This window comes from Nesoenas mayeri (assembly GCF_963082525.1).
Source record: "Nesoenas mayeri genome assembly, chromosome: 11".
NCBI classification, from domain to species: Eukaryota; Metazoa; Chordata; class Aves; order Columbiformes; family Columbidae; genus Nesoenas; species Nesoenas mayeri.
The window spans coordinates 15,223,549-15,250,273 of NC_137563.1; the positions used below are offsets into that span (position 1 = coordinate 15,223,549).

Consider the following 26,725-nt stretch of genomic DNA (forward strand, 5'->3'; position numbering starts at 1 on the left):
CTGGGCAGAAGCTGGCAAGGTGTTTGCAGTGGAAGTTATTGTACTATGGAACAGGTTTTTTTCCACCCATGCACAGCTGATTTTGAGGGCAAGTTGTGTCTCATCTCTTCATGCAGCATTAAGAAGCCTTTTCTTTGCACACAGTACTTCTTTACAGTATCTGTGAAGGGCAAAAGTGAAGAATTTATTTTTATTGATAACAAATATGAAATTTTCACGCAGTCACAGAAATTAATTACAATTTAACAGTAGCCATCAGTTTCCTTACCAAATGTAATGCATGCATTTTAGCTCATTTGACCTTGCCAAACCTCAAAAATTAATCATTTAGTAATCAAGAAACAAAAGAAATTATATTATTAACATATTTTAACAGACCAAGAGTACGGTCTAAGTGATTATACCTCAAATTCATATTTTACCTATAATAATCCACACAAACTATTACAAATAAAATTAATGAAAAACAGTTGAAAACAAGTTTGGGCAATTTGTTCAGTTGAGAATTAGGCTCATTAATTGTTGATACACTGAGAACTGTGATACCATTTATGTGAAAACGTGTTCTATAATCTCACAAGTTATACAACAATAATAATAAGTCTTCGTCAAGTCCAGGGTGTAAAAATAATTTATTATCTTTTGCTCATTAAAAAAAATGGCTACTATTCTCGGCATTTTTTTGAACAGCAAACAGTCAAAAGGTGAAAATTGAAAAGTATCCAATAAAAAATAAGGCAGGCAGAGTGTAAATTTGTTCTTTAAAAATCAGTGCTCTAGCGCTACAGAAGCAAAGGGTAGCAGAAAAAAATTAACAATAACTTAGTAGAACATGACAATCACCAAGTTACTTCTACGCTATCTCATCGCTTTAGCCAACAAAGCATTGTTAAAGCCAACTGCGAGTAAACTTTTATTTCAAAACTATCAAGAGTTAATTAAGATTTATAGGCATCCCTTTGGGAGGTGTGAAGTATGCCAGAGGGATGGTAATTTTACATTCTATTGTTTTAAGTTTGTAAAACATCATAGAATACTTAACCCAAAAGCTTGCAAGACAACAAGCCTTGACTCTACTGTTTTTGATCAGTGATCCGCTGTAAGCAGAGTTTCATGTAGGAATTTTTATTGCGTATTTCTATCACTGCATCTCTGACAAGCTCAATGAACATTTGAGGCCAGAGCTTCTGCAACGACTCATTTTTCATATTGATGTCAGCTGCTTCTTTCACTAAGTTCTCGACGTATGTCTGGCAAAATGTTTTTCTTTCCTTGATTTCCTGCATGGGAGAACCATTACACATTGTATAAGACAAAGGAAGAAAAGATGAATCAAGAGCAAACCCAAAAAAACACCACAAAAATTTAATGAATTAAATAACAGTGATCAACAGTAAGAGAGGCCATTGCACACTTTTTCCTGTTGGTTTTAAGTCACGTGGCACAGGGTCTAAGTCCAGCTATTATGAGTGTGGCCACAAAATCTTATTATTATTATATTCATAATATTCCTATTACATTCGACATGCAGTCACTTTTAGTAGTCATCTAAATAGCTTTTAACAGCATTATGATTTTTGTTGCCTTCTGGCACAGCAGTGAAAATTTATAGAAATTATTAAGCACCAGATTACTTTTCTTCCTTCTCTCCCTCCCCTCCCCAGCTTTTCAGGATTAACAGTAAAACAGTTTGACAGTATATGTTTATCTACCTGCCCCAATTAGAACTAAGCACACTGTCACAGAAAAATATGCCAGTACGCATCCTTTCCACAGGCTCCCTGATGGACTCTGGCAGCAGCATGGTCCCTAACATGTACTACATTAGACACTGAAGTAACCTGAACCTTTAAAAAAAATCGTAATAATAAAATATTGCACTTCATGCAACTACTGGCTCCACCTTTTAGTCACTCAAATGGTATTAATCCCTGTTTCTGCAGAGGTCCTATAAAACGCCATAATAGCCTTTGAACAAAAAGTTCTATTGGTGCTAAATACCTGACTAGCTTGATTTATGGCACTATTAAAAATGTTAGGTCGTGCTTCAGGCCATCAAAACAGAAGCTTCCTTAAGTAAGTGATAAAGCAGAGAAAATACTTTCCAGCTGTTTGATCTAAAAAACCAAATTATTAATCAATGACTCAGTGTCATCTGCAGCAATAAACTTATTCAATCACATTTATTAGGTTAGTTTACTGCTGATGGGGAACCTGAATAGTGTTTTTTGCCTCCTACGCTTCTCTTGTGACATTCTGTAATATCTGCTGGCACATACATAATGATACAACAAAGGGCAAGGTGTAAATGGCTGCACTGGGAAGAGAAAAATGCATATATTTAATGGAATGTACAAATACCAAGCTTATTTTGTAATAGCACTTGTTCCGTGGTAAAGGACAAGAGGAGTGCCTCACTGTCTTACTCTATGCCTTTCAGAGTTTTAAGAGCTACTCTATCGCAGCTTTTGAAATGAAAATGTTTTCTTAATTTAATCTCTCCACACATGCAGTCACTGTCTCTTTTTTATGCTATGGATCTGAGACAGCAAAACCACAACGCAGTAACTGAAATCAGTATTTAATGAACTTGATTTAATTTCTTGCCATAGAGAATTCATGTATTTCCACATAATCAAAAAGCAAATGACAGGACAAATGTGGGAAGCAGGGTGCATACAGCTAGAACTCATGATGATTGCTCAGAATGGGGATTGAGGCTGAAAGCAGCATGTTCTCCCTGGGAACAATTTCCCTCTGCCCAAGCAAAAGAGTTAGCAGATCAGAAAGGCAAAGTAAAACAAGCGTGACTGATGCACTTGTCTGAAACAAGCCAGCTTGCAATTTTATTAATAATTAAACCTAATACATTTCCTAACTATTTATTTTCTTGTAGCTCATTTAAAAGGTCAGAAGCAGCTCTTTCTTACCACAGCCTGTACTATCTTAAATCTTGTCCAAAGGTGTTCTTCACCAATTCACTTTGGGATATACTTTCTGACTTTCTAATTCCATTAGAAAAATCCTAACATACGCAATATACATTTTTCTTTGCAAAGAACTGTGCTCACTTTTTACATTTTACTAATGCAGGTGCATTTCATTACGAACATAAGGCTTGTACGTCAGAATGTACTTCTGAGACTGTGGCACTGTTCAGGAACCACTTCACTGAAGAAAGAAACTGACCATTATCCAGCATTCTGGCAAAGATCAGGTAGATAAAATTTTCGATCATACGTGTAAATATGGCGAGTGGTAACATTTTAAAACCACCATTCTCAATAGCACAACTGAAACTTCATAGAAAGACACACTTACCTCAAGCTTTTCCATGTGAAAGTCCTTTGTCGTGTAATTCAACATCGCTCGAGTTGTGCTTTCACTTCCATTTCTTCCGTTATCACTACTTTCCTCACTCCCAGTCCCAGATTTCTTTCCCTTTCCCTCCAGCAGACAATGGAATTGCTTCGCCCTATGAAAAGATATTTAGAGTTTTAATTATTGGAAAACTTTTAACGTGCAGGTGTTTGTGGTGATTGTGAGGTTTTTTCTTGAGCTTTCAACTTCATTGCATCCTCACGCTACTCAAAATAAAGGACTACATATATTCCTCCATTAATTTGCTTCTATACAAGTGACTTCTTGACATATATGACATAGTGTCTCCTAAAAAGGAAGTCTTGCAGCTGAAGCGTTTATTAATTATGTATCTATAGAAGACTAAAACCAGTATTTTGAGCACCTTTTTTCTTACAGCACCAACTCTTACATCTGTTAACTGTCATAATCACCCACTATAAAATACCCACTAAAAGCAGTCAGTCTTCATTGTGAAAGTCCATAAACCTTCAACAATAAGAGTACAACTGGAGAACTAAACAAGCAGCACATTTGTGGGCACGTGCCTTTTACTCTTACAGAGCAGACTTCATACAACTTCTGTGAAAACGTCTGGCTACACAAATCAGGAGATGCTATTATTTCTGCAATACGCAGAGAACCTACCTTCTGTAAGATGTTGTTTGTGACATTTCTATCTTCCTACCTAGAAAGAATTTATCATTACTGCATGTAAAAGAATTACACAATATGTTCTGGACAAATTCCAGTTCAGTTCATTGTATGTTACCTAGATTCTCCGAATAATGTAAGCATGCGATAATGCGGCAGCTCAGAAGATGCTACATATGCCAGAATGCCAAAGAGCCTTTCTGCCATTACAATGTCATTTTCCGTAACCTGTGAGGGAAGAGGCAGAAAGGGGAGGAAAAAGAAAAAAAGCTGAGCTTCAGAACTGGCACATTCATATTTCATTACATATGTACATTGAGTATTAAAAGAAATTTGTTATACAGAACACTGCATGCAGATCTGTTCCAGGCATATCTTCAAAACGTAGATTTGCTTTTACTGGCAATTTAAACGTACTTAAAAAGAAACCAAATGAGGTACTTGTGCTTGTTTTATTCCCTGTAATTCTGGAACCTTTAATGTATACACATGCTACCCTGTGCTTCATTACAGTCTTCATGAAATGTAGAGTTTTATAACTATTTCTTACACTGAATATCTGAAGGCCAGACATATTAATTCTGCTCCATACAGCCTGCACTTACAGAAGGTCTACTGGAAAATTTCTGATCAATTTATGCTGGAGGAATGAAAAGATTCTGGGCACCCAATGTTGAAAAGATAAGTTACAGTCTCTCTTATTTTGGCAGCATCATAGAGAAGGCTTTATATAAGACTAAAAAAAACACCTCCAAAATAACTGTTCCTCCATTACACTTCGTGAACATCAAATTACAGATGTCTATTTAAGCTAATTTTCAGGATTAATTTTACAGATTTCAGTTTTGTATAAAGAAGGTGGAAGGGTTTTATTTTTTTGGTGGTTTCTCTTGTTTTTTGTTTGTCTTGGCTCCTAACCTCTGGAGACCACGGCCTGTTCCTCCTGCCCTGATGGCCAGACTGCAAACTGACTCCAACTGCCAAAAGTTTGCTGGCACAGTTTCTAGACTCCTGGCTTTCCAGTGAGTGCAGAAGAAATCTTTATGATCATTTAAATCTGACCTGGATAACACAGGGTAATGAAACTCTCTCAGTGACTTCTTAACTTCTGGATCAGGTTTAATTTCTGTTCATCTTACATTTTTGGAAAGCAATCCATTATTAAATAAAACTTAATATTCACAATATTTACTAAGTACTTCCAGACAAATTCTGTGTTCTGTATTATTAAAATGTGTGAGTATAATGGAAATTTTATCCAAATTAATATGATGTTACCATATCTTTGTTTATTGTTTATAGACTATACAATCTACCCTTACCTAAAGTACAATGCAAAGGCATAACACTGGGAGAAATTCACCAGAGAAAATATAGGTCAGTAAGTTAGAAAGGTAAAGTCAATTTCATTTTCACAGTGTTTAGATTTTCACTTAAAATTAAATAAGCGTTACTTTGTAGCCTTGCTAAACAGTCTGTTAACAGAAACAAAGTCTCAAACAAAGAGTGCAGAAGGCAGCTAGGGCAACAAAGACCATTGCAGGCAGAAATGTCTGCTGGAGAAATAAGCGATTTTAATGTATTTATTTATGTTAAGAGAAGCATAAGGACCAGGTCAACAGAGACAGCAACGCTGAATACACTCTCTAGTTCACAGAAACTCATGTTCTCTCTCTTATTCCAGTACATTGTTTGCTCCATTAATCACAAAAAGGCTATAACGGTAATATCACATAAACCTAAGTCTATTATTCCTGCTTCTCGCCAAGTGCAGCGAACAGGCCCCCATTTGGTTAATGTGATGCATCTGTTACATCGCACACCACACCGCTCGGTGTAAAGCATTTTGTAACGTTCAGTAACTTCAGACCTTGACAACTCCTCATGAATCTGAGATTACTATCACTGGGAAAAAACTTCAAATAGTGTATCTCAATGAAGAGAATTTGCTTCTTCACAGTTAGTAAATGTAACAGTTTGACCAAGGAACAAAGTCATTGTTAGAGGGAGACTAATACTCAGTTTCTAGCCTGGAATATAAATGGAATGGAACGGGGAGGCTGGGGAGAAAATAAAAGCTTCCTGATACAATTTTTTTTTTCAAGTCTTAAAAGTCCTAGGGTAGTGTGATTTATTTAGTTCATTCAGTTAGTATATATCGCTTTTACTTCCCAACTGTATGCACCTCAGAGCCGGCAACACAACAGTCTTCACAAACACCACACACAAATAATTATCAGAATAGCAGAATATGCATGTTTCCCTTTCTGTCATCTGAGACTATTATTTAGGGCTGATCTAAGGCCTGAGAGCACATTTCTTTACACTGAAACAGGATTTTCTATTACTGATTTTCAAAGGTAATATATATCTACAAAGCTGGACGCCATGACTTCTGCTGTAGACTAATGAAAAACAGCGATCAGAGTTCTTCTCTTTCTTCTGCTTGGCTATGACACTCTTCAAATGATTAATGACACTAGGAAAAAAATTCTGTGTGCACATCTTCATATAGCATGGTCTGGCTGAAAGTTGTTGAGGATAAAAACGTTCTTCAGTCATATGTATTCAAGATTTGATATATGCCCTACACAAAAAGCATGCTGTGCTACATGTAAATCCATTTACTAAATTCATCCCCAAGCACTATTAAATTCAAAGATTTTCTTCAAAGTCTGAATTTGCTGACCTGAAGATCATAACAAGAACACTCAACCTTCATTTATTTCCCCACCTCCTTATTTTTGTTTTTAAAAATCAACTGTGACGGGCATTTTTGTGAGGTACTAAATTCAAAGTTATTTGAAAGTTCTTGTGGTATTCCTGACTATCCCTTTTTTTAATTTTCCAGATACTGTTCTGTTGGAGTGAGTCATATCTGCCTTCATCCTTCATCTGTTCTCATCCTCTTCCTGGCAGTTAATTCAGGTGAGCTCTAACCCACTCCTGCTCTTCCGTGCAACTAACACGTGTTTTACAGAACTAAACCCAAGTAAACCACAACATTCATGCTATGGCTGTATCAGATAACAAGTAAAATATGTAACCCAAAACATATGTGATGATGACAACCAAATTAAAATACCAGACCTAAACACTAAGCTATGTATTATTTTTGCTCTAACTTAACTTCTATTACACCACTTACTTAGTGTTGAAAATTGAATGCACATTCAAATACCATGTTGCATTGTAACTACTCTCACTCCCTTTATGATCAAAGCCCAAGTATAGAATAACCATTTCATATGCTTGAGTAAATGTAAAGGGTAATACTAAGTACAAAGAACAGCAATACTATTGTCCTAACTTTCTATTTATTTAAACATAAAACACACACCCAACAGAAAACCACACACTAACGATCTTGTACAAAGCAAGGAGGAAAGCAAACAAAAAACCCACAAACACAAAAACCCCCCAAAAACAAATCATCACACCACAGAAAAAAAAGTCTATTTGACAGACTCTTCGCTGCGACAGGCTTCAAGAACAAAATGCAATTTTAGCTACATTTTGTAGCACTGGAAAATACAAACAATCACATACTGCAAATTACTAAGTAGTCTATCAAATGCACATTTTTTTCACAAGTATTCAATGTCAGCACTATGATTATTTTGAACATAGTAAAGAAGAGCCTCCTAAAACCAAGTAAAATCATGCAGGTGTTGTTGTTGTTGTTAGTATTGTTTCATGATTTCTTTTTTTTTTTTTTTTTAAACATATGCAGAAATAATAATAAAAAGTCTTCCCTCCAGGTAAATCCCAACCACTCAGGTATAGATTTGGATTGTCATTTGCAATTGCAAACCTATGAGACGACACATTTTTATGGTAACTAAGAATTTTATCAACTTGGCTAATTCACAGTGCAGTTGGACTTCAATGCACAGCACAAGAAATCCTATGGTGAAGTCTACTTAATTTCCACCCCCCCAGTACTGAGATGATACTGACAGTGTTCTGCTCGTTTTATTAGCAATTAATCCACTTTTTTAAAAACAACGCTAATTTATCTTGTAAGACCAATAGCAAGAAGGACACAACACTGTCCTACCTTTACTCCATTTATCTTCTGTAGATTAAAATGGTTCAGTCTGAACAGAACGTAGTATTTCCACAAAGCGAAGCTGACAACCGGATTTCCCTGAGGATCAACTGTCAGCTGTTCAAGGCGATGCATCTGGGCTAATGCATTGAATTGCTGCAGTGTCACAAGATCCGTCTCCTTAAACTTCAGGTGCTTAGAAAACAAGTCAAACCACAAAAAATCAAATAAGGAAACAAAGAGTGAACCAAATGATGCCGATTTTGTGCAACTCAAACCTTTCTCAAACTCAGTCTTCAGGTCTGATGAAGCAACTGAGCTCACTTCATTGGAGGTCTTAGCAGCAAAACACATCAATGTATCAACCAATATATTACATATATTTAGAAATGTCAACATTACGAGCCCCTAAGTAATTTATAAACCCTTTAGAAAGAGCACTAATATTTTCACTATTATAACAAGCAGTGATACTCCTTGAGCAATGTTTATTTTAATTCTGCAAGTAAAGCAACTGCAACATCCACACATAAAAATAAATACAGTGAATGTTTTTAAATATTCTGCTTTTTTGGCTATAGCGGGCTGGCATCAAGTCACACCCTGCTGTTTCTTTGAATCATGCCCTAGGACAGTGCTCCTATGAACAGGGTATATTTGGCTGCACAGTAGCATGGAGGGAAGGGGTAGGAGGAAAAATTGATGGTAAAGATCAGCATTTTGTTGAGATTCTGCTGTTCCCCGCAATGAAACAACTGTTTCATTGAGACAGAGAAATTTGCCTTGAGTTCCCCACCCATTCGTCTATCTCAATTAAAACATTAAGTTCTGTTAAAATCTTAAAAAGAAGTAGGGAGCTCAAGAGGCAGATCATCTGAGTAACAAGTTGCTTTATCTATCACTGTTTTACTATTTACTTCAGAATAACTGATCTAAATGTCCAAGAATTAAAAAAAAAAAAAAAAAAGTATTAAAGTAATGTTTCATTTATGTTGTTGAATTTTATCCCTCTCTTTTTTACCCGCTATCAGCTATTTTATCTTTGGACTCACAACACAAATGAAGCTCTCCTGATAGCATGTATCCATCGAGTACTATACTGTATTTCCATATCATTTATGCAAACAAAAAATAATCAGCTAGGTCAAAGGAATTAAGAGAAATAATAACCAGTCTGAAAAAAGCTCACCATCCTGTGTGAGAATCTAGATTAAAGTCTTGATTTTTAAGAAGTAGCAACTTAAAGTTAGAATTGTAGGATAATACCAAGCACATATGTAATTCAAAAGTGTACCTATTTATAAGAAAGCGCTCAAGGGTGACTATGCCAAATTAAGGTTCTATTAGAGAATACACATTCCATAGCTGTTCACAGAGCTGAAATTTGAGGCATTCTTACCACAGAATTAGGAAATTTTATCTTCAGTTTTGCTAACACTTGAACAATTTCATCAAATTCTATGAACATAAAGGAGACTGTGACGATGATTCCAGCTGTCTGAGCACTCCAGTTCCGATCCAGGCACTCCAGTGCCCCAGCACCATACAGGCAAAGGGTGTCGCCTTCCACTTCCACTAAATGAGACTCAAGAACAGACAAGCCTTGTACTGCACTGCTCAATATTGTATCAAGTGACCTGTGGAGGAAACAAAAATGCAGTCAGATAAAAGAGATTATTTTGAGACAGGAACATCACTATTTAATGACAGTCATGTCATTTACTAAAACCAAACTGTCAAATATGATGGCATTTCTCAGTATTCATTCATTTGCATACCCAATCTAGTCAAAAACATGAAGGGCTGGAAAATCCTCTTTTTGTCAAGTAACATTGCAAATGTTCTACTTCTTCAGCAGAAATGCTCTGGGTGTATTTGAGTTGGACGGGGTGGGGGGTAATCTCCTTAAAAGCTTTAGCTCAGAACGTTAACATACTTTGTTGCTTCAGATATTTAAAACCAACTTCAAACAACACATTAATCAAGCAACATCACCTTCACGTTCTGTTTGCATATGAAACGTAAAAGTTACAACATGAGTAACTGCTTTAAGAACAGACCAGGATAACCAATCCAGGATAAAGCTAGTCACAATACTGAACAGTTGGGTGGATTTTTTGTTTTGTGTGTGGGATTGTTGGTTTGGTTTTGTTTTTTTCTTTTCTTTTTTTCTGGAAAGAGTATCACTCTTTCCTCAAATCCATATGTCATATTATCTCATCAGGACTCATTATTCTGCTTAGAGTTGAGAACAATGTATGGCTTATTATCCTCACTTAATCCTTAATTAATAGGGATGAATAAGTATTTATTTAAAAGAATGTCAGCTTTCCAATTCACTAGAGCAATTTTAAAATTAAGCAATACGTCCATGTATTCTCAACTCTCATCTCTTTGTGTCTTAATTCCTGGCTGATAACTCAGATGACTGGACTTGAAGTGCACAGACAATTCAAGATGAGCACAAATCACAGGTTGAGGCAGTTGCATAACAGTTGTTACTATTTTATTCTTTACTACCTTCCTAGTATTTTTAACATATCTTGCTTTTTTGACTACTAGTGGTTAGTTGACTGACGTTTTCTTGACAAAAATCAACCAAAACTCTAAGATTGTAGTCTTTACTGGAAATGTTGAGAGCCCATCACTTCACATGTGAAGCTGTAGCTACTATCTATGCTGAATTTCACCTGCCATTTTAGTGCTTAGTCACTCATCTTGAAAATATCTTCTGAAATTCTTCACTATTACAAAACACAGTAGAAATTTAAAAGTGCTAAGAAAAAATAAAGTTTCAAAAGATGCAGCACTCTACTGGAGATAAAAACCTGGTCTGGCCAATATTGGACTGAACTCAGATGGGTTCTGTTTGCAAGAGGCAAAGATGTCCTGCCCATACCTGACATCTCCAGTGCTGCTCAGGCACAGCAGGAACCTGGGCTTGCTATTGAATTCAGGCAGACTATTTTTTCAGGCTTTTGCCAGGTTGAAAGTGTGCTAGTTTGGTTTTAGCCAATCCAATGCACACATTGTTCACGGAGTTCTACATTTGGTTTGTAAATTATATACAATGCCAGATGGCCACTCTTTAGATGCAAATAAGCAAGCTGCAAAGTGTATCACAAAAATAATATATTTTAAACCAACAATACAAAAATTATCTTAGCAAAAATTAACCTAGGAATAAAACTAAGTCAAAGAACAGCTATTGTTAAAATAGCCTGAGTATGAAAGAAGTCCAATAAGAGATGCTGCTGTTCAAACTAAGAACAGAAATCCAACACTCGGTTTATGAAACCTGTTGATAAACAATATATCCTCGTTTTGTTCATTTCAAGTGAAGGCAGCAATCTAAGCTGTTAAAAAAGTGAACAGCCTTAAGAAGGTTCAAGAATTCATATTTAACATTTCTTGCAAACATGAAGCCATCCTTTATTTAGCAAAATCACAGAATAGCTTAGCTTGCACTTCTTTAGTCAGTTAGTTGCTGTTACATTACTTGTTAATATACATTACACGTTACTAATGGCCAACAGCTTTAATCGCAAAGTAAAGCTCCTGTCAGGATTGATTTGGATATACTACTTTTGACAGTGAAATATAGTGAGATCTCAGAGGTGAGAAGTAGCAACCTGGAATATAAGACATGAACAAGAAGGATTTCCCAATAACATACCTGCTTTCTTCAGGAAATACATATGCAGCACTGCCATTGATTTGACAGGGCTCATTATCTTTATCTTGGTTTAATGAAGCCACAAGAGCGATTTGATTCTGCTGTATCTCCCACTGACGAGCAATATTACAAATCGTTAACCGTTTCTTTTCCTGAAACAATATAAAAAAATCATAATTAAGTTATGACAGTGCTGTATCAACACACTTGTTTGTTCTGAAAGAAATATGCTGCTTAATCAAAATGTTTTAAGTTGAAGAAAGGATAGTACTGGTTGGTAGTTGTGAACTAAAAATCCACGCATCATTCTAGTGCTATTTTGCATAGCTGCCAGCAATCAATGATTTCACAAAATTTGCCATAACACAAACAAGAAAAATAACAAAAACCCAACAACTATGTGAAAGAATGAAGTTAAATTGTCAGTTTTGGATAAGTACAGAAGTCTCATTTTGACAGTCTGGAGCTGCTTGTAATTCTCCTCCCACAAAACAGGGCAGACTGCTTGTACTTTCCCCCTTGCTGCCAGAGTGACCCCAGCACTTCAGCTAAGAAAATTATGCAACTGCTCTAAGTCTCAGCAGTAACCGCAACATACTCTGTGCGAGGGAAAAATGTTGTTTTCTGAGACAGGGAAAAATAAATTTTATAAAAACAGAGTATGAAATTACTTCTGTAGTAGATGCAAAGACTACAACAAATCTAAGTTCAAATATTTTGTAGTAGTTTTTTAAAGTAGTTTTTATGTTCTAAACGGGTCTAATCAATAAACCAATATTTCAGAAGTCTAATGAGTACTTGTTCGTGTATAGTAATGCAAATCCTGCCAATTACCTACGATTCTATATATAGATTATTATTCTAGTGTGTGATATAGGGATACATGCTCTAATACATCCAGTTTAGCACACTCTGAAAGGTTAAATAACAAGGTGCTTTTAAAGAGTTCAGCTGCCAGCTCATGAGCTCTTATCAAATGAAAACTGCACAACATAAATAATATCAAAGGGTAACTTCATTGTTAGCTTCACTTCATTTGGTTTCCGTGAGCCAGCTGTAATTGTCTGGGAGTCAGCCATCCCACCGGTGCACTGCTCCGTGTCACAGAGAGCAGGGCAAGCTGAAATCATCACCATTTTCTTCCAATCACATTAAAGAAAATTCTGTATGTTCTGGAGGTTGAGGGTCTCCTCATCACCTCTACTGCTCTGTCAGCTCTCGGCTGTGGGCTGCTGGTTCCTGCTGAGCTTAGAAAACTTCCAAGAATTCATTTTACAAAAACCAAATTTTAGAAGTGTGAAGAATCTGCTAGCAATAACTATTGATTGTTCCAGTAAATACTGAGCTCAGCCTCTGCTGGAAAAGAATTATATTCTCTGTACGTTTCAAAGCACATTTCAAACTTTCCCCAAGGAGGGGGTTATAAACAATAAAAAAAATAGCCTGGAAAAAGAGAGATGGAGAAACTCTGCCATTAGGGCAGGCAAGTATCAGCAAGCAAAGAAGTCATGACATTGCCAAAATGAACTTTTTTGATGCAATGAATACAGGAAAACAGCAATTGTTTGCTACTGAATGAGCACTCAATTTCATTTACACTGCAGTGTACTTTAAGAAACTTTGGAGGAAAGTGACAAAAAAAAATTGCAGAATATGATTCACTAAATATTTTCTTCTGATTTAACCATGAAGATCCTATAGTTCACATCTTTTTTCACTGGGCGTTTTATCTATGAGCAGATTCAATACTTCCAATTCAAATGTTGAACAGGTAAAAGAAATCAGAATCATAACATACAAGAGTATATTTACAAAGATACACAAAATCACCAAATTGTGCAAAAGATGTTGGTGCTTGCTTCTTACACCACTTAACTATTTGAAGATAAGAAAGATACCTCAATTAAAACACAAAATCTACAATTTAATGCTGAAATCTGAGAAACAACAGCATTATACATTAAAAAGATATATTTTTTTTTCTTCCAATGGAAGTTTCCACTAGCAAAATGCACTGAGAAATCTAGGCTGTCAAGCCAATACCTGTGCTGCAAGGAAACATTACATAAATGGTTAAGAACATGAACTACAAATAAACACTTCCAATACCTACTTTTTTCAAGTCCAGAGGCACAGCTTTTCAACAGCATAAAATAACACTATGTGTCAATATTATTTACTTATTGCCTATTTCTTTCTGTGGCTAAGAACTGGCATCAAAACTTCAAACCTGAAGACATTTTAAATGCATCAGTTTCTTACAGGAGAAAAAACCAAACACAACCAAAAAAGCCCACACCCAAATGGCAAAAAACAAACACAGACACTATTTTTTAAAAAATACTGAATGTAAGACTTTTATATATATATATATATATATATATAAAATTAAAAAAAAAATAAAAATATGTACAGATACAAATACACAGGAAATCAAACCATATTTTTAGGTACTAAACATGGAATTTTTTTTGTCCATTTATATATTTAGGTTCTTGAGGTTTTTTCTATGTACTTAAAATGTCTTTTAATACACTGGTAACATACTGTGGTGGATTCTTTTTCAGAGTTACGCACATTTGCTACACTTCTACAGCTTCCTGCAAGTTTTTTCAGTCTTAATGAAACATGTTTTCACCTAGGCAACTTAACAACATGGATACACTAAAGCTTGTTTGTCTGTCTGTGAAACTGTAAAAGCTTTCTGTATAACCATTACTGGATGACAAAAAGAAAAGGATGAAAATGCAGAAAACAAAAATGATGGAATGCAGATACTCTTAGATCCTTGAACTTTGGTCTCCTATTAGCAACATAGGTTATTTGGGCCCCAGGCCTGTAAGATTATTCCTGAGTGCTCCTCAGTCTGCCCTGTCAGAGCTGCTCCATCTTATGCATGTGAGCATTCACCAGGCCCGGTGGGCTGGCAGATCAGTGTTCTGAAAAACACACCAGCTGGAGTCTGGCTGCTGCTCTGATGACTGCTTAACTCCTTCTGCAAAAAGGAACAACAGGAAAGAATGAAGGAAAAACTACTTCGGAACACCCTGCGTGGCAGCAGTTAGAGCACTCATCATTTTTTCATCTGAAACAGCAGAGACCAAGTTCAAGGTATCTGAAAAGTCTGGATTTACTTTATCTGTGCATTTGTGACAGTGAAGTTTGCCATCCTTTTACTATGTCATGACCATGTATTCAACTGGGTTTTTTTGCTGAAGTATAACTTGCATGGTTGACTGAAGAGAGTTTCAGTTGTGGAGTGCGCTACTTAAGCTGTAAAAATAGACTTTAAAGAGACAGAGGCATATTGGGATTGGTAAGAACTACAGAAAAATATTAGGGTATAGGTTATTGCTGTAAAGTGGCTTACAGTAGGCTTAGGAGAGTCATAGAAAATACCTTAAGCAAGGCCTGTCTATGGCTTTCACGCTTCCTTTCTTCCTCCCTCCTTGCTGCAACAGATGCCATACGTCTTTCTTCTTCCTGGATGAAAAAAGAAAAACAGCCTCAAAAAAGGATGAAATAATCCGGTTCTAAAAAGATTTAGATGCAAATACTCAAGATAAAGCCATTTAAAAATGGCATTTGTAAAGCTCTTTGAAAAAAGTATAAAGCATATGGGCAGTATGACACCAACAAATTTTTAAATATTAGCAGTGCATTGTATCTTCGCAGTAGTTTTTGCAATTAGTAGGACTTGTTGTAAAAAAAGACACAGAGTGAATGAGCCGAATTCTATTTATTCTTGAATCATAATCCAAGATTTTTTTTATCATTGTACGCTGCTTCCAGGGGCTTACTTGTCTCAATCAGCAACAGAACTTCAGAAGAAAATACTATTTTCTTCTGTTATCTATAGTACATTATCATTATTTCTGATCAATATTATTCAATAAGAAGTTTCAAGAAGAAAGCCACTGATTCCTAAATAATGAAAGTGATGTAAACCAAGATGCTTATTTTTCCTGGTACAGCAATTTAATACTGCAATACACCCATATTAGGTTGAATGCTCCCTGTTTATACAAGTCTAAACACTCTCACAGCAAAGTATTTTTAGAATATGTATTTTCCAAGTAACAAAAGAAATGTTCACTATGAAGTAAAAAGTGTAGAGTCTTTCCAACACAAATATTTGGGAAGCGTACTTATTTTGATTTACTTCACATGCCATTTGGGTGTTTCTATTAAAGTATCTTCCCAGAACATACAGAAAGTGTTTTGATTTCCCTCAAAATAGCCCCTGTCCCAACCTTTCCGCTTTCCAAAAAGTTATGTGTTAAAAAAATTAACAAACAAAAATGAACACAAAAATGATGATGTTTTCACATCGTCAACCATGAAGACATATGGATATGTCAAAACTTCTACATAAACACAACATGCTATGTTTAGAGCACTGTAAGAGCCCCTAGCCACATGGCTGAATGCTTCCTGGAAGATAAAATAAAACAGGAACTTCACACTTAGCATCGTAAGAAACACTCGTAAGACAGAACTTCCAAAGCATAAGAAGTTGGGTTCACACAACAGACTTACTCTCACTTGTGTACAGCCCCCTGAAACCCACTGACATACCATGGCTTTTGACATCAGTCTGCAAGGTGATTAAACAACAAACTTTCAAATTGTTCCTCCATGACTTTAACCTACTATACATACATTAAACAAGAGGAATACCTTAATGCAGACTAAGGCATGAGGCTTTGGATACAGTAAACTTCTCTAGCCCAACTATATGCAAGAATTTCCCTGGAACACTAATTGGAAAGCCTAACTATTTTTTGGTCCTTTTTAAATTTGTTTTTGTTTTGTTCTGAAAGCAACTTCTGGCCTTTTGAGGGTGAAGTTTTGTTGGCTGCTTCTCCTGCAAGTGGGCTTTTCAGTTCTTTCTGAACAGGGTATTAACCAAGTGGCTGGTGTAACAGAATTATGGAAAGATCCAGGTTAGAGGAGACCTCAAGAGGTCACTAGTCGATGTTAAAAGGACAATTAACAATAAATAAATAACTAAAACCACATACAGATATAGGCCTTCAAGATCCCAGTACAACAAAATACCACACAATGTACCTGAATAGGAGAGTTCAGAGTGAGACTATGAAAATCGTGAAGTAAACCCATTGCAGGTTTATGTCACAAATACAAATGTGTAATTAATAATGCAAAATAGAAATGTGCTGTTCCTCAACATATGACAGAAAATGTTAAGCGCTAAAACCATGACCCTTGTGACAGCCATTTATCCAAATTACATGTTATAGTATAATACATTTGCATTTACTTAAAAAAACCCTGAAGTCTTAAAATATAAAATATAAGTGCTAGCAAACTACATTGGTGACATCTTTCCATAGAAAGAGGATTAGAGTTGTTCTGGATTTTTCTAATTTTCTAATTAAAATTCTTTATTTGAACTGGAACTTATGCTTTTTAACTTGGCTTCTTAAATAAACAAGCTTTTTACAACTTCAGTGTCTTATTCTTCTCTAATGATTTCTCAACGCATTGAACGTGTAAAGTAACTTAAAGTATGTTTAGAAGTATCACATTAAGGGTTTTTTGATCCATAGAAGTTTGGTTATTTAAAATTGGTCTGTAGAAAGAAGAGAAATGTAAACTAGTTTTCCCACCAAGGGAGAAGCAGCAGAAACCATCCATTCTATTTGGCAGAAAACAGCTGGCCAGTCATCATAGACTCCACTCAAAACTAACCAAGGTATTGTTGTATTTCACACTGGAGAAGTGAGAATAACAAAATGACACTAATCTATACGAAATTAGCCCTCATTAACTTTCCTCTGTTCAACACAACTTCCCCTCCCACCCGCCCCAAGCTTTAACGCAAACATAGTAAAGTTCCCTAATTCAGTTTTCACTCAGCTTCCAGAAATCTCTCTTCTTATTCTTTCTATCCCCAAGCCTTCCTCTAATGCAGTCCAAATGACACTGTCATCTATCCATGAGGGCCTACTGCCCTCATTTGAGTCAGTTCAGTATACAAGGAATAAACTAATGCAAACTACATTCTAACAAGAGTCTTCTATTAAACTGAATAAGACCTTTTTCTTGATCAAGAGTTCACCCTATTTACAGACATTTAAAATATACTGTTTCTTTTACAAAATAAATTGGTTCAGCCTAAAAAGAAAATATATCCTATTTCTACACAGTATTCATAAAGGCAGAATGATACAGAAAACATCTGAATAAAGATCAAGGGCCAAATCTGCTTTTTACAGAAAGCGAATCCACATATGTTTCTTGACTAATCTTACACAACACATACAATCAATCTTGAAAACATTACCCGCCCAGCCCCCTCCCAACCTACAAAGTTATAAAACAAACCCATCAATAACCTTGTCATAATTCATTTTTACTATCACCCTTTCTTCTCTTTTAGCTACAGCTCTTTTTAATTTTTTTCTCTCTCATTTTTCCTTTGTTTCCCCTCATTATTCTATTGTCTGTAAGTGTTTAATCTTTAAACCAAACCTTGCTGGACAAGGTGGGATGCTTTTCCAGAAGGCCAAAGTGTCAGAGCAAAACAAAAGTACTTGGATATCCTCTTTGTATATTGAAGTTTCCTCCATTTATTAGTTCTCCATTCCCAAATAAAAACTAAATGGCTAAGAGGCCATCTTCACAAATAAGAAAAAACAAAAAAAATAAAGTGAGGGGTACACTTCCTAAAGAAGCAGAAGTCTCATTTTCTGCAATGAGCTTTGAGGTTGCCGGGTACATTCTCAGCGTGAACAGGACACAACAGCGGCCCAGGGAAGCCCCCGGCACCCCCAGGCCCCGCCGGTGTGTCGGGCGGGCCGAGCGCTCCCTCTGCCGAGCAGCCGCGGACCCGCAGCGGGAGCGCCGAGAGGCCAAACCCGCCGGGCGGCACCGGCCTCCGCACCGGGAACAGCCGGCGAGGCCCGAGCGCTCCCGGACACCCAGAGCAACGCGTGTGTTTCCTCACTGCTGCTTCTCTGTTACTCCAACAAGGTCTTTTTCAACAAATGATACCATCGAGGTGACAGGAGGAAAAGATGCTAAGTTAGCACACAACAAATGCAGTATTTCATTCCCGTTATTCAAATAATTTTACTATAGATTAGAAACAGCTCTAGTACACCTGATATAAATTAGTCTAGCTAATGAAGAAAACGGAGAACATGAAGAATCACCTGGAATATACATTTAAGCTTTCAAGGTATGGTGACTCTACAAAGCACACTTTAAATACACAATTCTGCTCACACTTGCAGAAGGCAGACTGCTTTTTGTTGTATATACCACAGAGGCTGATCTTACACAAGAATGAAGCAGGAATGTAAGGGTGCTTCTAGTAGAAATACAGCAAAGGAAATAACAATCACAAAGTTTTTGATTAATTAAGTCATATTTGACAACGAGGTATATACTGATATTTTACTTTGGTATTAATTTAGTATATTGTTGCAAGACCTGATTTCAGAGGATTACAATCCACATTAATGACTCTTGAGGTTCCTGAGGTATCTTATTTTCAAGCAGAAGAAAAAAAAATATGGATCCTTCCCTAAAAAAACCAGAACACTTTGTGGTGGTGATGGAATCAATAACAACTTTTATTAGCAGTAGAAACTACTCCCTCATCAGCAGAAAAACATCTAAGCAAAGAATCTCAAATCCAAACACAGCTATCTTACTTTGAGCATCCAAAATCTATAAAACCTCAATGAAAAAAAGCAAAGTTTTACTGTTAAAAATATGCAGCTGGTCTTTCATTTTGGGAACCATAGCACGTTTTTTAAAAAAAGATATATACATACTAGCTATTATATATTCACACACATATAAATATACACTTGGGAAAAATCTGTTGAGAAAGTGTATTTAAAGTGATGGATAGCAAGTGTTCCTAGTTAAATAATTTCTCAGTAAGGATATGCACACATTTCATTCATATTTGAGTATTTTATTACATGTCTGCAGACAATATCTGCTTACTGTTACTACAGACCGGAGGGAAAAAAGCTAAACTGCCAGCACCACTGGATAGGTCCACTTTTCCAAGTTCGAACTACAAAATGCCTTCAAAAAGCTTCAATGCCCAGAGAAACAACCACTATGGTATGTTAACCGAACAATGTGATTTGAAGGTAACACACATCAAATGCACAGAAGGCTATTTAGCGAGCCATAAATCGAGCCCCATTAGCCAACCTTCACTGTGAGGTAAAGGTGTAACTGTTGCAGAGAGTTACTGATGGTTAACACAGGTGACATGCAGGAGTCTGAATAACCACTACAATTCAGTCTGCTCCCCACTCTTTAAGCCTCCAGATTGATCTATCAAAGTTTCAGAAAGCCAAAGATTTCCATTGAGTTGATGTTTCAGATACATAATACAAAGAGGATGGGTTTTTCAGCCAAAAATAATCTTCTAGTGGGGACAGTAAGTGTGTACAGCCTTACAGTGAAACACCTTACAGTTGAGCAACCTCCACTGATTTCACCACCTCAGTTATTTAAGAGCTTAAACCACATTGACGAACAGCTCAGGAATGAGGTGGCCTAAGAAAAGACCAACCTTCTCACAAGTCAGAGTTTAAAAGTTGCCATAATACAATGCAATCCCTTGAACAAAGACAAATCTGTCCCAACCTAGGAAATACTAGAACAATTACAATGCAAAAAAGTTCTATTCCAAGTGCTGAATATTGGATTTGCTATATGTTCTGAATATTTCCCCTAAAACAGAAGCAGCTACCACCGGCCTTTTGCTACAAGGTTCCCTTTCGCCACAGGATCCTATAGAAAAGGCCTGGCACCAGAGAGAGTAAATCTTCTTGAAAACCAATATGAATAAACATTCAAAGTCTTTTATGAACTATTAAAAACATCCTTCAGATTTTCTTCCTTCTTGAAATAATTTTCTTGTCGCAGTGAAGCCAGCAAGCAAAAGTTTAAAAGCAGAAGTAACTATTGTGTAAAACTCAGTTCTCAAGCAGAAGAGCTTCTGAACAGGTTAGTGAAGATTCTTAGTCAGAAAAACCAACATCCCAGTCCAACTCCCAGTTCTTTCCAAACCATAGTAACGCTTAAGTTCAAAATGGACTGGATGCTCTTCAGACTAATAAAGGTCCTACAAATGTAAATAGAGTTTAGGTATACTAATTAAGTGGGAAAAAAAGCACATACCCAATACTGTGCTTTCATTCCCCTACCAAGTTCCATTTACCCTTGCAGCTGATGTACATTGTATTACTGGGCAGAACAGCTGGATTTGGCATTGCCAACTCTCTAATTTTATATCACAAATCTCATGGTACTTGTTATTTTTCTTAAAATCCCAGTTTCTTAAGCCATATAATTATCTGGGCAACACAGTTTTTATGGTAGAAAACATATAGCACTCTCTACATGGAGAAAACATTACAAAAATTCAAGGCTTGAAAACCAGAAGGAAAATAAAAAGGCAGCAAACCACATTCTTTTTACAAGTAGATTTATGAGCAGCACAACTGATGAAGCCTGGTTTTCTATGGCTTTTTGTCTCGTGGTTGATTCTCTGATGTTTAACAAGGTGCAAACCCAGATTAAGTCTTTCCCACAACTATGCATTTCCAACAGCTTTTTCCCCTGTACGGATCCCAGAGAGTCTAAAAAGGAGTTTGAGCTCTTTCTACAGTTTTCTCATTCACTGAGAGTCCTACCAGGATCTGTCTCAAGGAGAGGAAGAGGGAGGCAGAGACAGTTTCTTTATGTGACTTGAGTTCCCGAAATACTGACAAAACAGCCTTTTTAAAGCAAAGCAATAGAACCATAGAATCATTTCATTTGGAAGAGACCCTCAGGATCAAGTCCAACCATAACCTAACTCAACTCTAGCACTAAACCATGTCCCTAAGAACCTTGTCTAAATGCCTTTTAAACCCCTCCAGGGATGCTAACTCCACCACTGCCCTGGGCAGCCTGTTCTAATGCCTGACAACCCTTCACAAGTGTTCAATGGAGTCAGTATAAATTCACACAAAAAATCCCAACAACCCAGTGAATATCTGCAAAACCCCAAGTATTTAATATTTTTGATGCTGGGAGTAAAACTCCCATGTCCCAAAGCACTTTATTTTTAAAATTAATGTTTTCCACATGACACGTCATATTTTGCATCATAACTGGCTCTATTTTATACTCATGGTGGATGGGCTACAGGACAACAGGGTAGATAGTAAAACAACAGGTGCAATTCATAAAGCAGCACAGCCTTTGTACAAAGTAAATGAACATTTAAAATAACGTATATGTATCAGCACCTGGTCAAAAACAATAACAATGCAACACTATTGTTGGTAAAGCAAATTATATTTGTTATCTTGCTGTTGGATGGATTTTTCTTGCAAAGGAAGTCATGCTTACACATCACTTTTGAATAGAAGCAGAAGAATTAGCATTAAGAGAAAACAGTTGACTTAATGGTAAGGCCCCCAGTGTTTGCCCTTCAACCTCTGCCTTCTCTGTAAAAGGCCTTATGCTGTATTTTCAGGAGTTGTCTGCAAGTCCTCTCTTCCTTATCAAGGTTACTTGAACTTGAGCAGCAGAACCAGAAATTAATGGGGAGAGCAGCTTAGCTAAGGAAGGGAGAAATACAGACACAGCAGCTGTGTGATCACCAGGTTGCCTTAGGGAGACAGACTAAAGAAACCAACAGCACTTAAATGAAAGAAGATACCAATAACACCAATTTTAGGGTAAAAAAACCCTATTCCTTTTTAAGAAGTATGCTGTTTGTTTTCAGCTATATGGCAAACCAGTAACGACTGTGTTTAGAAAGTCCTAATCAAAAGCTTCATAGATTCTCTCATGTCACATGCCAATTGATCACACAGTATTTACTAATGAAGAATTTAAGCATTTAAAAATAAACATATCAACTGAAGTAAAAAAGCATAATCTTATGTAAGACTGGAAAAAAGAAAAAAGGTTAATGTTTTAAATATTGTAATGTCTATATCCCATTCTATTCCATACTAGATTACGAAAAAATTGTATTTTAAATATACATATATACACAGAAAACCCTACATTTTACTTCTGAATTTAAGGATCTAGTAAGTTTGATGAAAACAGAAATTTCTTACTGTGATTCTCTTCATATCTAGCTGTCGGAGCTGCATCATATGGTGGAGAACAGTGTGTTTGTACCATGTCTCCTGAGCTATTGGATTGCCATCAAGGGTGATATCTGACAGAGATGAGGAATCAGCAAGGCACAGAATATCCTCAAAACTGTAACCAAAAAAGTTTAAAGTTTTAACATCACAGAATAGCAAAAATTTTGAGAAGGAGAAGTTTATTTCGTAAGGATAGAACATTAATGTTTCACTGTACTGAAAAAGCCCCACCCATCAACATTGTGTAAGATAAGTTAAATGTAAAGTATTTAAAAATACCAAGAGCAGCTGCTGTTTAACTTTTTAATCTCTTCACATACAGATGAAAAGAGATAGAGAATAAGGAGAACTTGTTAACTACAGGAGTATAGTTTCACCTGAAAAAACCTAGAATAGGATACATGTTAAGTCATATTAAAAAAAAAACAAAACAAAACAAAACCAAGGTGTATTTGCCATAAAAGCCACAGAAAATACAAGAAAAAAGCCAACCACAAATACCACAGAATGACCCTGGGTGTTTGCAACATCATTAAATATTGGAAAAAAAAACAACTACAAAGGCATCATATCTTCAAAACAGATCTGTCTATTTTTCCAAGTTCAGTTTACAACCACCCACTTGGCTTTTTAGACAACATCTGATTTTGGTTTCTTGATAAAAATAACTGGCTTGTGTAAAATATATTTAGATATGTACAGCCTATACCATGTTCCTTTCACTGAAGATGGAAGGTGAAAAGCAAGAAGTTGACTCAGATAAACAGTACGTTTAAAACAGCAGAGAACTATTTAACTAAATTTCAAAAAAGCAGAACAGCTATAGAAATAAACATGACTCCCCAACACCTTTTAAGAAATTGATTATCGTGTATAAACGTAGAACTGTGCTCCCATCCTTCAGCACTTTGGCCTTCAAAAGTTGAGTCTTATGAAGTGGAAGTAGAAAGCATGAAATAATCTGACTTGGTATTTTTGAGAATGGAGTTTAAAAAAACCCTGAAACTTACAAAACAATCAATGATGATCACACTAAAATATAAGCAGAGGATCACTTCATTAGATCAACAACTACTTAATGACATTCTGAAATAGAAGACCATTTCTGAAGTGGAAAATATCTTTTTAATATCTGACAATCTTACTGATATTAAGTCTTTATAGTTCTCACTCTTGGTGGCAGCAAAAGTCTTCCTCCACTAATACTTGGAAGGACACCAAGCCTTAAGTATGCCCTGAATTTAAGGATCAGAAGTCAAATGCAGTACAGATGTTCATAGTAAAGACTGTCATTCAATAAAGTGGCAACTGCCTTTATCATTGGTATCACTCAACTTTCAAAAAAGCATATAATAACCTGCTGAGGACTAACATGCAGCTTCAGATCTACCAGAACGTCAGATTATAAAGCGACATATCCCTGAAATGTTCTAGGCATTAGCTAAACCAATTTCCGCAACAACAACAAAAAGAAATAAAATATAAAAATAATATTGCCGACTAGCAATCCGTTTCAGCCTGGCGAAGAAAGGCCTGGACACCAACATGAGCTAGCAGGAGCAAAGAAATTACCTAATAAAAATCTCAAAAAAACCCCAACGCAATTAGTACAGCATGTGAGTAACTTCTACATGATACACCAAAGGGATGCAGCACAAAAGTGACAGAGTGAAGTGGAAGGTTCTAGTACCTCTCTGCTTAGTACATTAAAGCAATGTCATAAGTGATGGAAAATGAACAATGTACAGATTCCAAGGCAGTGAAGGGGCTTCGCACATCTGAAGAATTGGGTGGTTTGTACATGTGGTTAAGACAACAAGTTAGATTATCATTTTCTGCTTCTTTTTGAGATCCAGTTTCCATAAAACAGCTTGTGTAACCACACTTTTGGAAGACTGGGCTGACATATTACTTAAAACACACCCTCAATATGTCCTGAACAGAAAAGATAGCCTTCCCAAATGACACAGAAGTTAGTAAAACAAACTCATAAATATGTTAGAATAAGAAAAGATAACTGAATTTCCATAGAGCTAGAATAGATTTTGCTTGACAAATAGGAAAGTTTTTTGGTCTTCAAAATTAGTTTCAGATAATGTAAAAGCATTAATTTACTGAAAACACTTCCCACTACGCATTTAACTAAGAAGTACTTCTGCCATTACATATGACTTACAGATTTTTAATAAAACAAACCTCTTCAAGAAATGACAGAAGTTGAAAGTTTGCTAGTGTTTTCAAGACCTTCTACTGATACATACTGCTGTGCTTTGAACTTCTCAGTCCTTCAGCATACCAAAACATTCATTCTGGAGCTCAAACAGACGTGCTTGCTCCATACCACTTTTAGCTGCACTATATAGCAGCTCAATTATGGAGTAAAACATTAGTGCAAAATAGCTATATGTTCACATCTCTGTATACACATATGAAAAACAGAGCTTTAGAAATTCAATGTAGAAAAGTTAATATACTATACTTGTCACACTGGCATCTCAATCCTAAGCCAAGCAAAGCTTTCATGTAATACGCTTACCCAACAGGCTGCATACTTTACAGCCAAGCTCTGTCTGCTTCCCAGCACGCAGACTGCTGCAGCCCCAAGTGGGGAGCAGCCTGTGCAAACCAGAGGCCACGTCTCAATGCTGACTCTGGCCTCTGTTCACCACAAAGGAGTCTTTAACCTGCTCGTGAAATACAAAGCAGCTGTGGATGACGCTGTGTCAGACTGCCTCAGTCAGTCTTCTTGAGGGGAACGTCTGCTGCTCTTTCCAAGCAACCTCCTTCTGCAGGAGTCCCACCAAACTACAGCACCCACCTCTCCTTCCCTGTCCTGCTTTCTTCCTAGATTAATTTACCTTTGCTTAAATGGGAGCTTCAGCAACACCGAAACAATTTGTGATATTGGGCTAAATTACCAAAAAGTGTTTTCTGGAAATCTTATCAGAATAGGTAAGTTTTACATCTTGTGTGCATTCTCAGAGTCCCTGCATCCAATGTTTGCCAGAGGGGATGCAAACCCATTTCTCCCACCTCATACAAGAACATGACAATTACTAAATAGCAGAGTATTCTGGAGTGGTGTAAGCTGATCCTCCACCAGTGATACACATTCACATCCACACATTCAGCAGGCAAGAACAGGTCACAGGAAGACAGTTGTTCTTTCTCTATAATTTGCATCAATGAAGTTTTAAAAGTATGTTCCATAAAGGGAAAAAGCTCTGGAGAAGAGAAGGAAGGCAACGTACTTGCTGCAGTCTGGCAGAACACCCAAGAAGGAAATGTATGTTCAAAAAAACATTCAAAGAATAAAACTTGGGTTTTCCCAGGTTTCTAACCACTGAACTACTGATGAAAACAGATGTTACCACAGTCAGCCTTTCATTCCACTTGCGCTGCTTTTGTTCAACTATTTGAAAACACATTCATAAATTTTCATTCTGCTGAGAAAAAAATATTATTGTTTCTATTACGGTAAGAACATTCCTTCTCTCAGGTTTCCAATTCAGTAACCAAATGAAGAACAAACAATGTCCTTGAGCTGGTATCCAACTTTTTTTCACATGGTTAGACAACATGCCTTACTAAAGGCAAAAGCCACCGTAGTGCTGACCTGGACAGCAGCCTAACAGTGAAAAAATGTATTTTGTTTCCAAGATTAAAAAACGGTCTTCCCTGGTTTCACATTTTGAAACATGAGCAATAACCTTCTTCTCGAATCTCAGTGGCATATCTTCCACTCGAATCCACTGTAATCTCTTTCTAGTACCACATGACAAACTCAAAACAGGTTTTCTTCCCCTTCTTTATGACTAGTTCTAGAGATAT

The 26,725-nt window shown here is 36.5% G+C and overlaps 1 protein-coding gene across 3 annotated transcripts in view; it reads right to left on the bottom strand.

The window, feature by feature from the left end:
• Positions 1 to 1,073: 1,073 nt before the first annotated feature.
• The window catches only part of LRRC49 (leucine rich repeat containing 49), a gene marked incomplete at both ends in the record, with an annotated part of 42,904 nt that continues 17,252 nt past the window's right edge, over positions 1,074 to 26,725 (bottom strand). For all 3 annotated transcript variants that reach the window (XM_080351146.1, XM_080351145.1, XM_080351144.1), the window contains 8 exons: positions 1,074 to 1,280; positions 3,322 to 3,475; positions 4,133 to 4,242; positions 8,075 to 8,260; positions 9,465 to 9,702; positions 11,742 to 11,893; positions 15,141 to 15,224; positions 22,862 to 23,009. In XM_080351146.1, coding sequence (XP_080207272.1) covers positions 1,074 to 1,280; positions 3,322 to 3,475; positions 4,133 to 4,242; positions 8,075 to 8,260; positions 9,465 to 9,702; positions 11,742 to 11,893; positions 15,141 to 15,224; positions 22,862 to 23,009 — 1,279 coding nt within the window. The remainder of the gene's footprint in view (positions 1,281 to 3,321; positions 3,476 to 4,132; positions 4,243 to 8,074; positions 8,261 to 9,464; positions 9,703 to 11,741; positions 11,894 to 15,140; positions 15,225 to 22,861; positions 23,010 to 26,725) is intronic.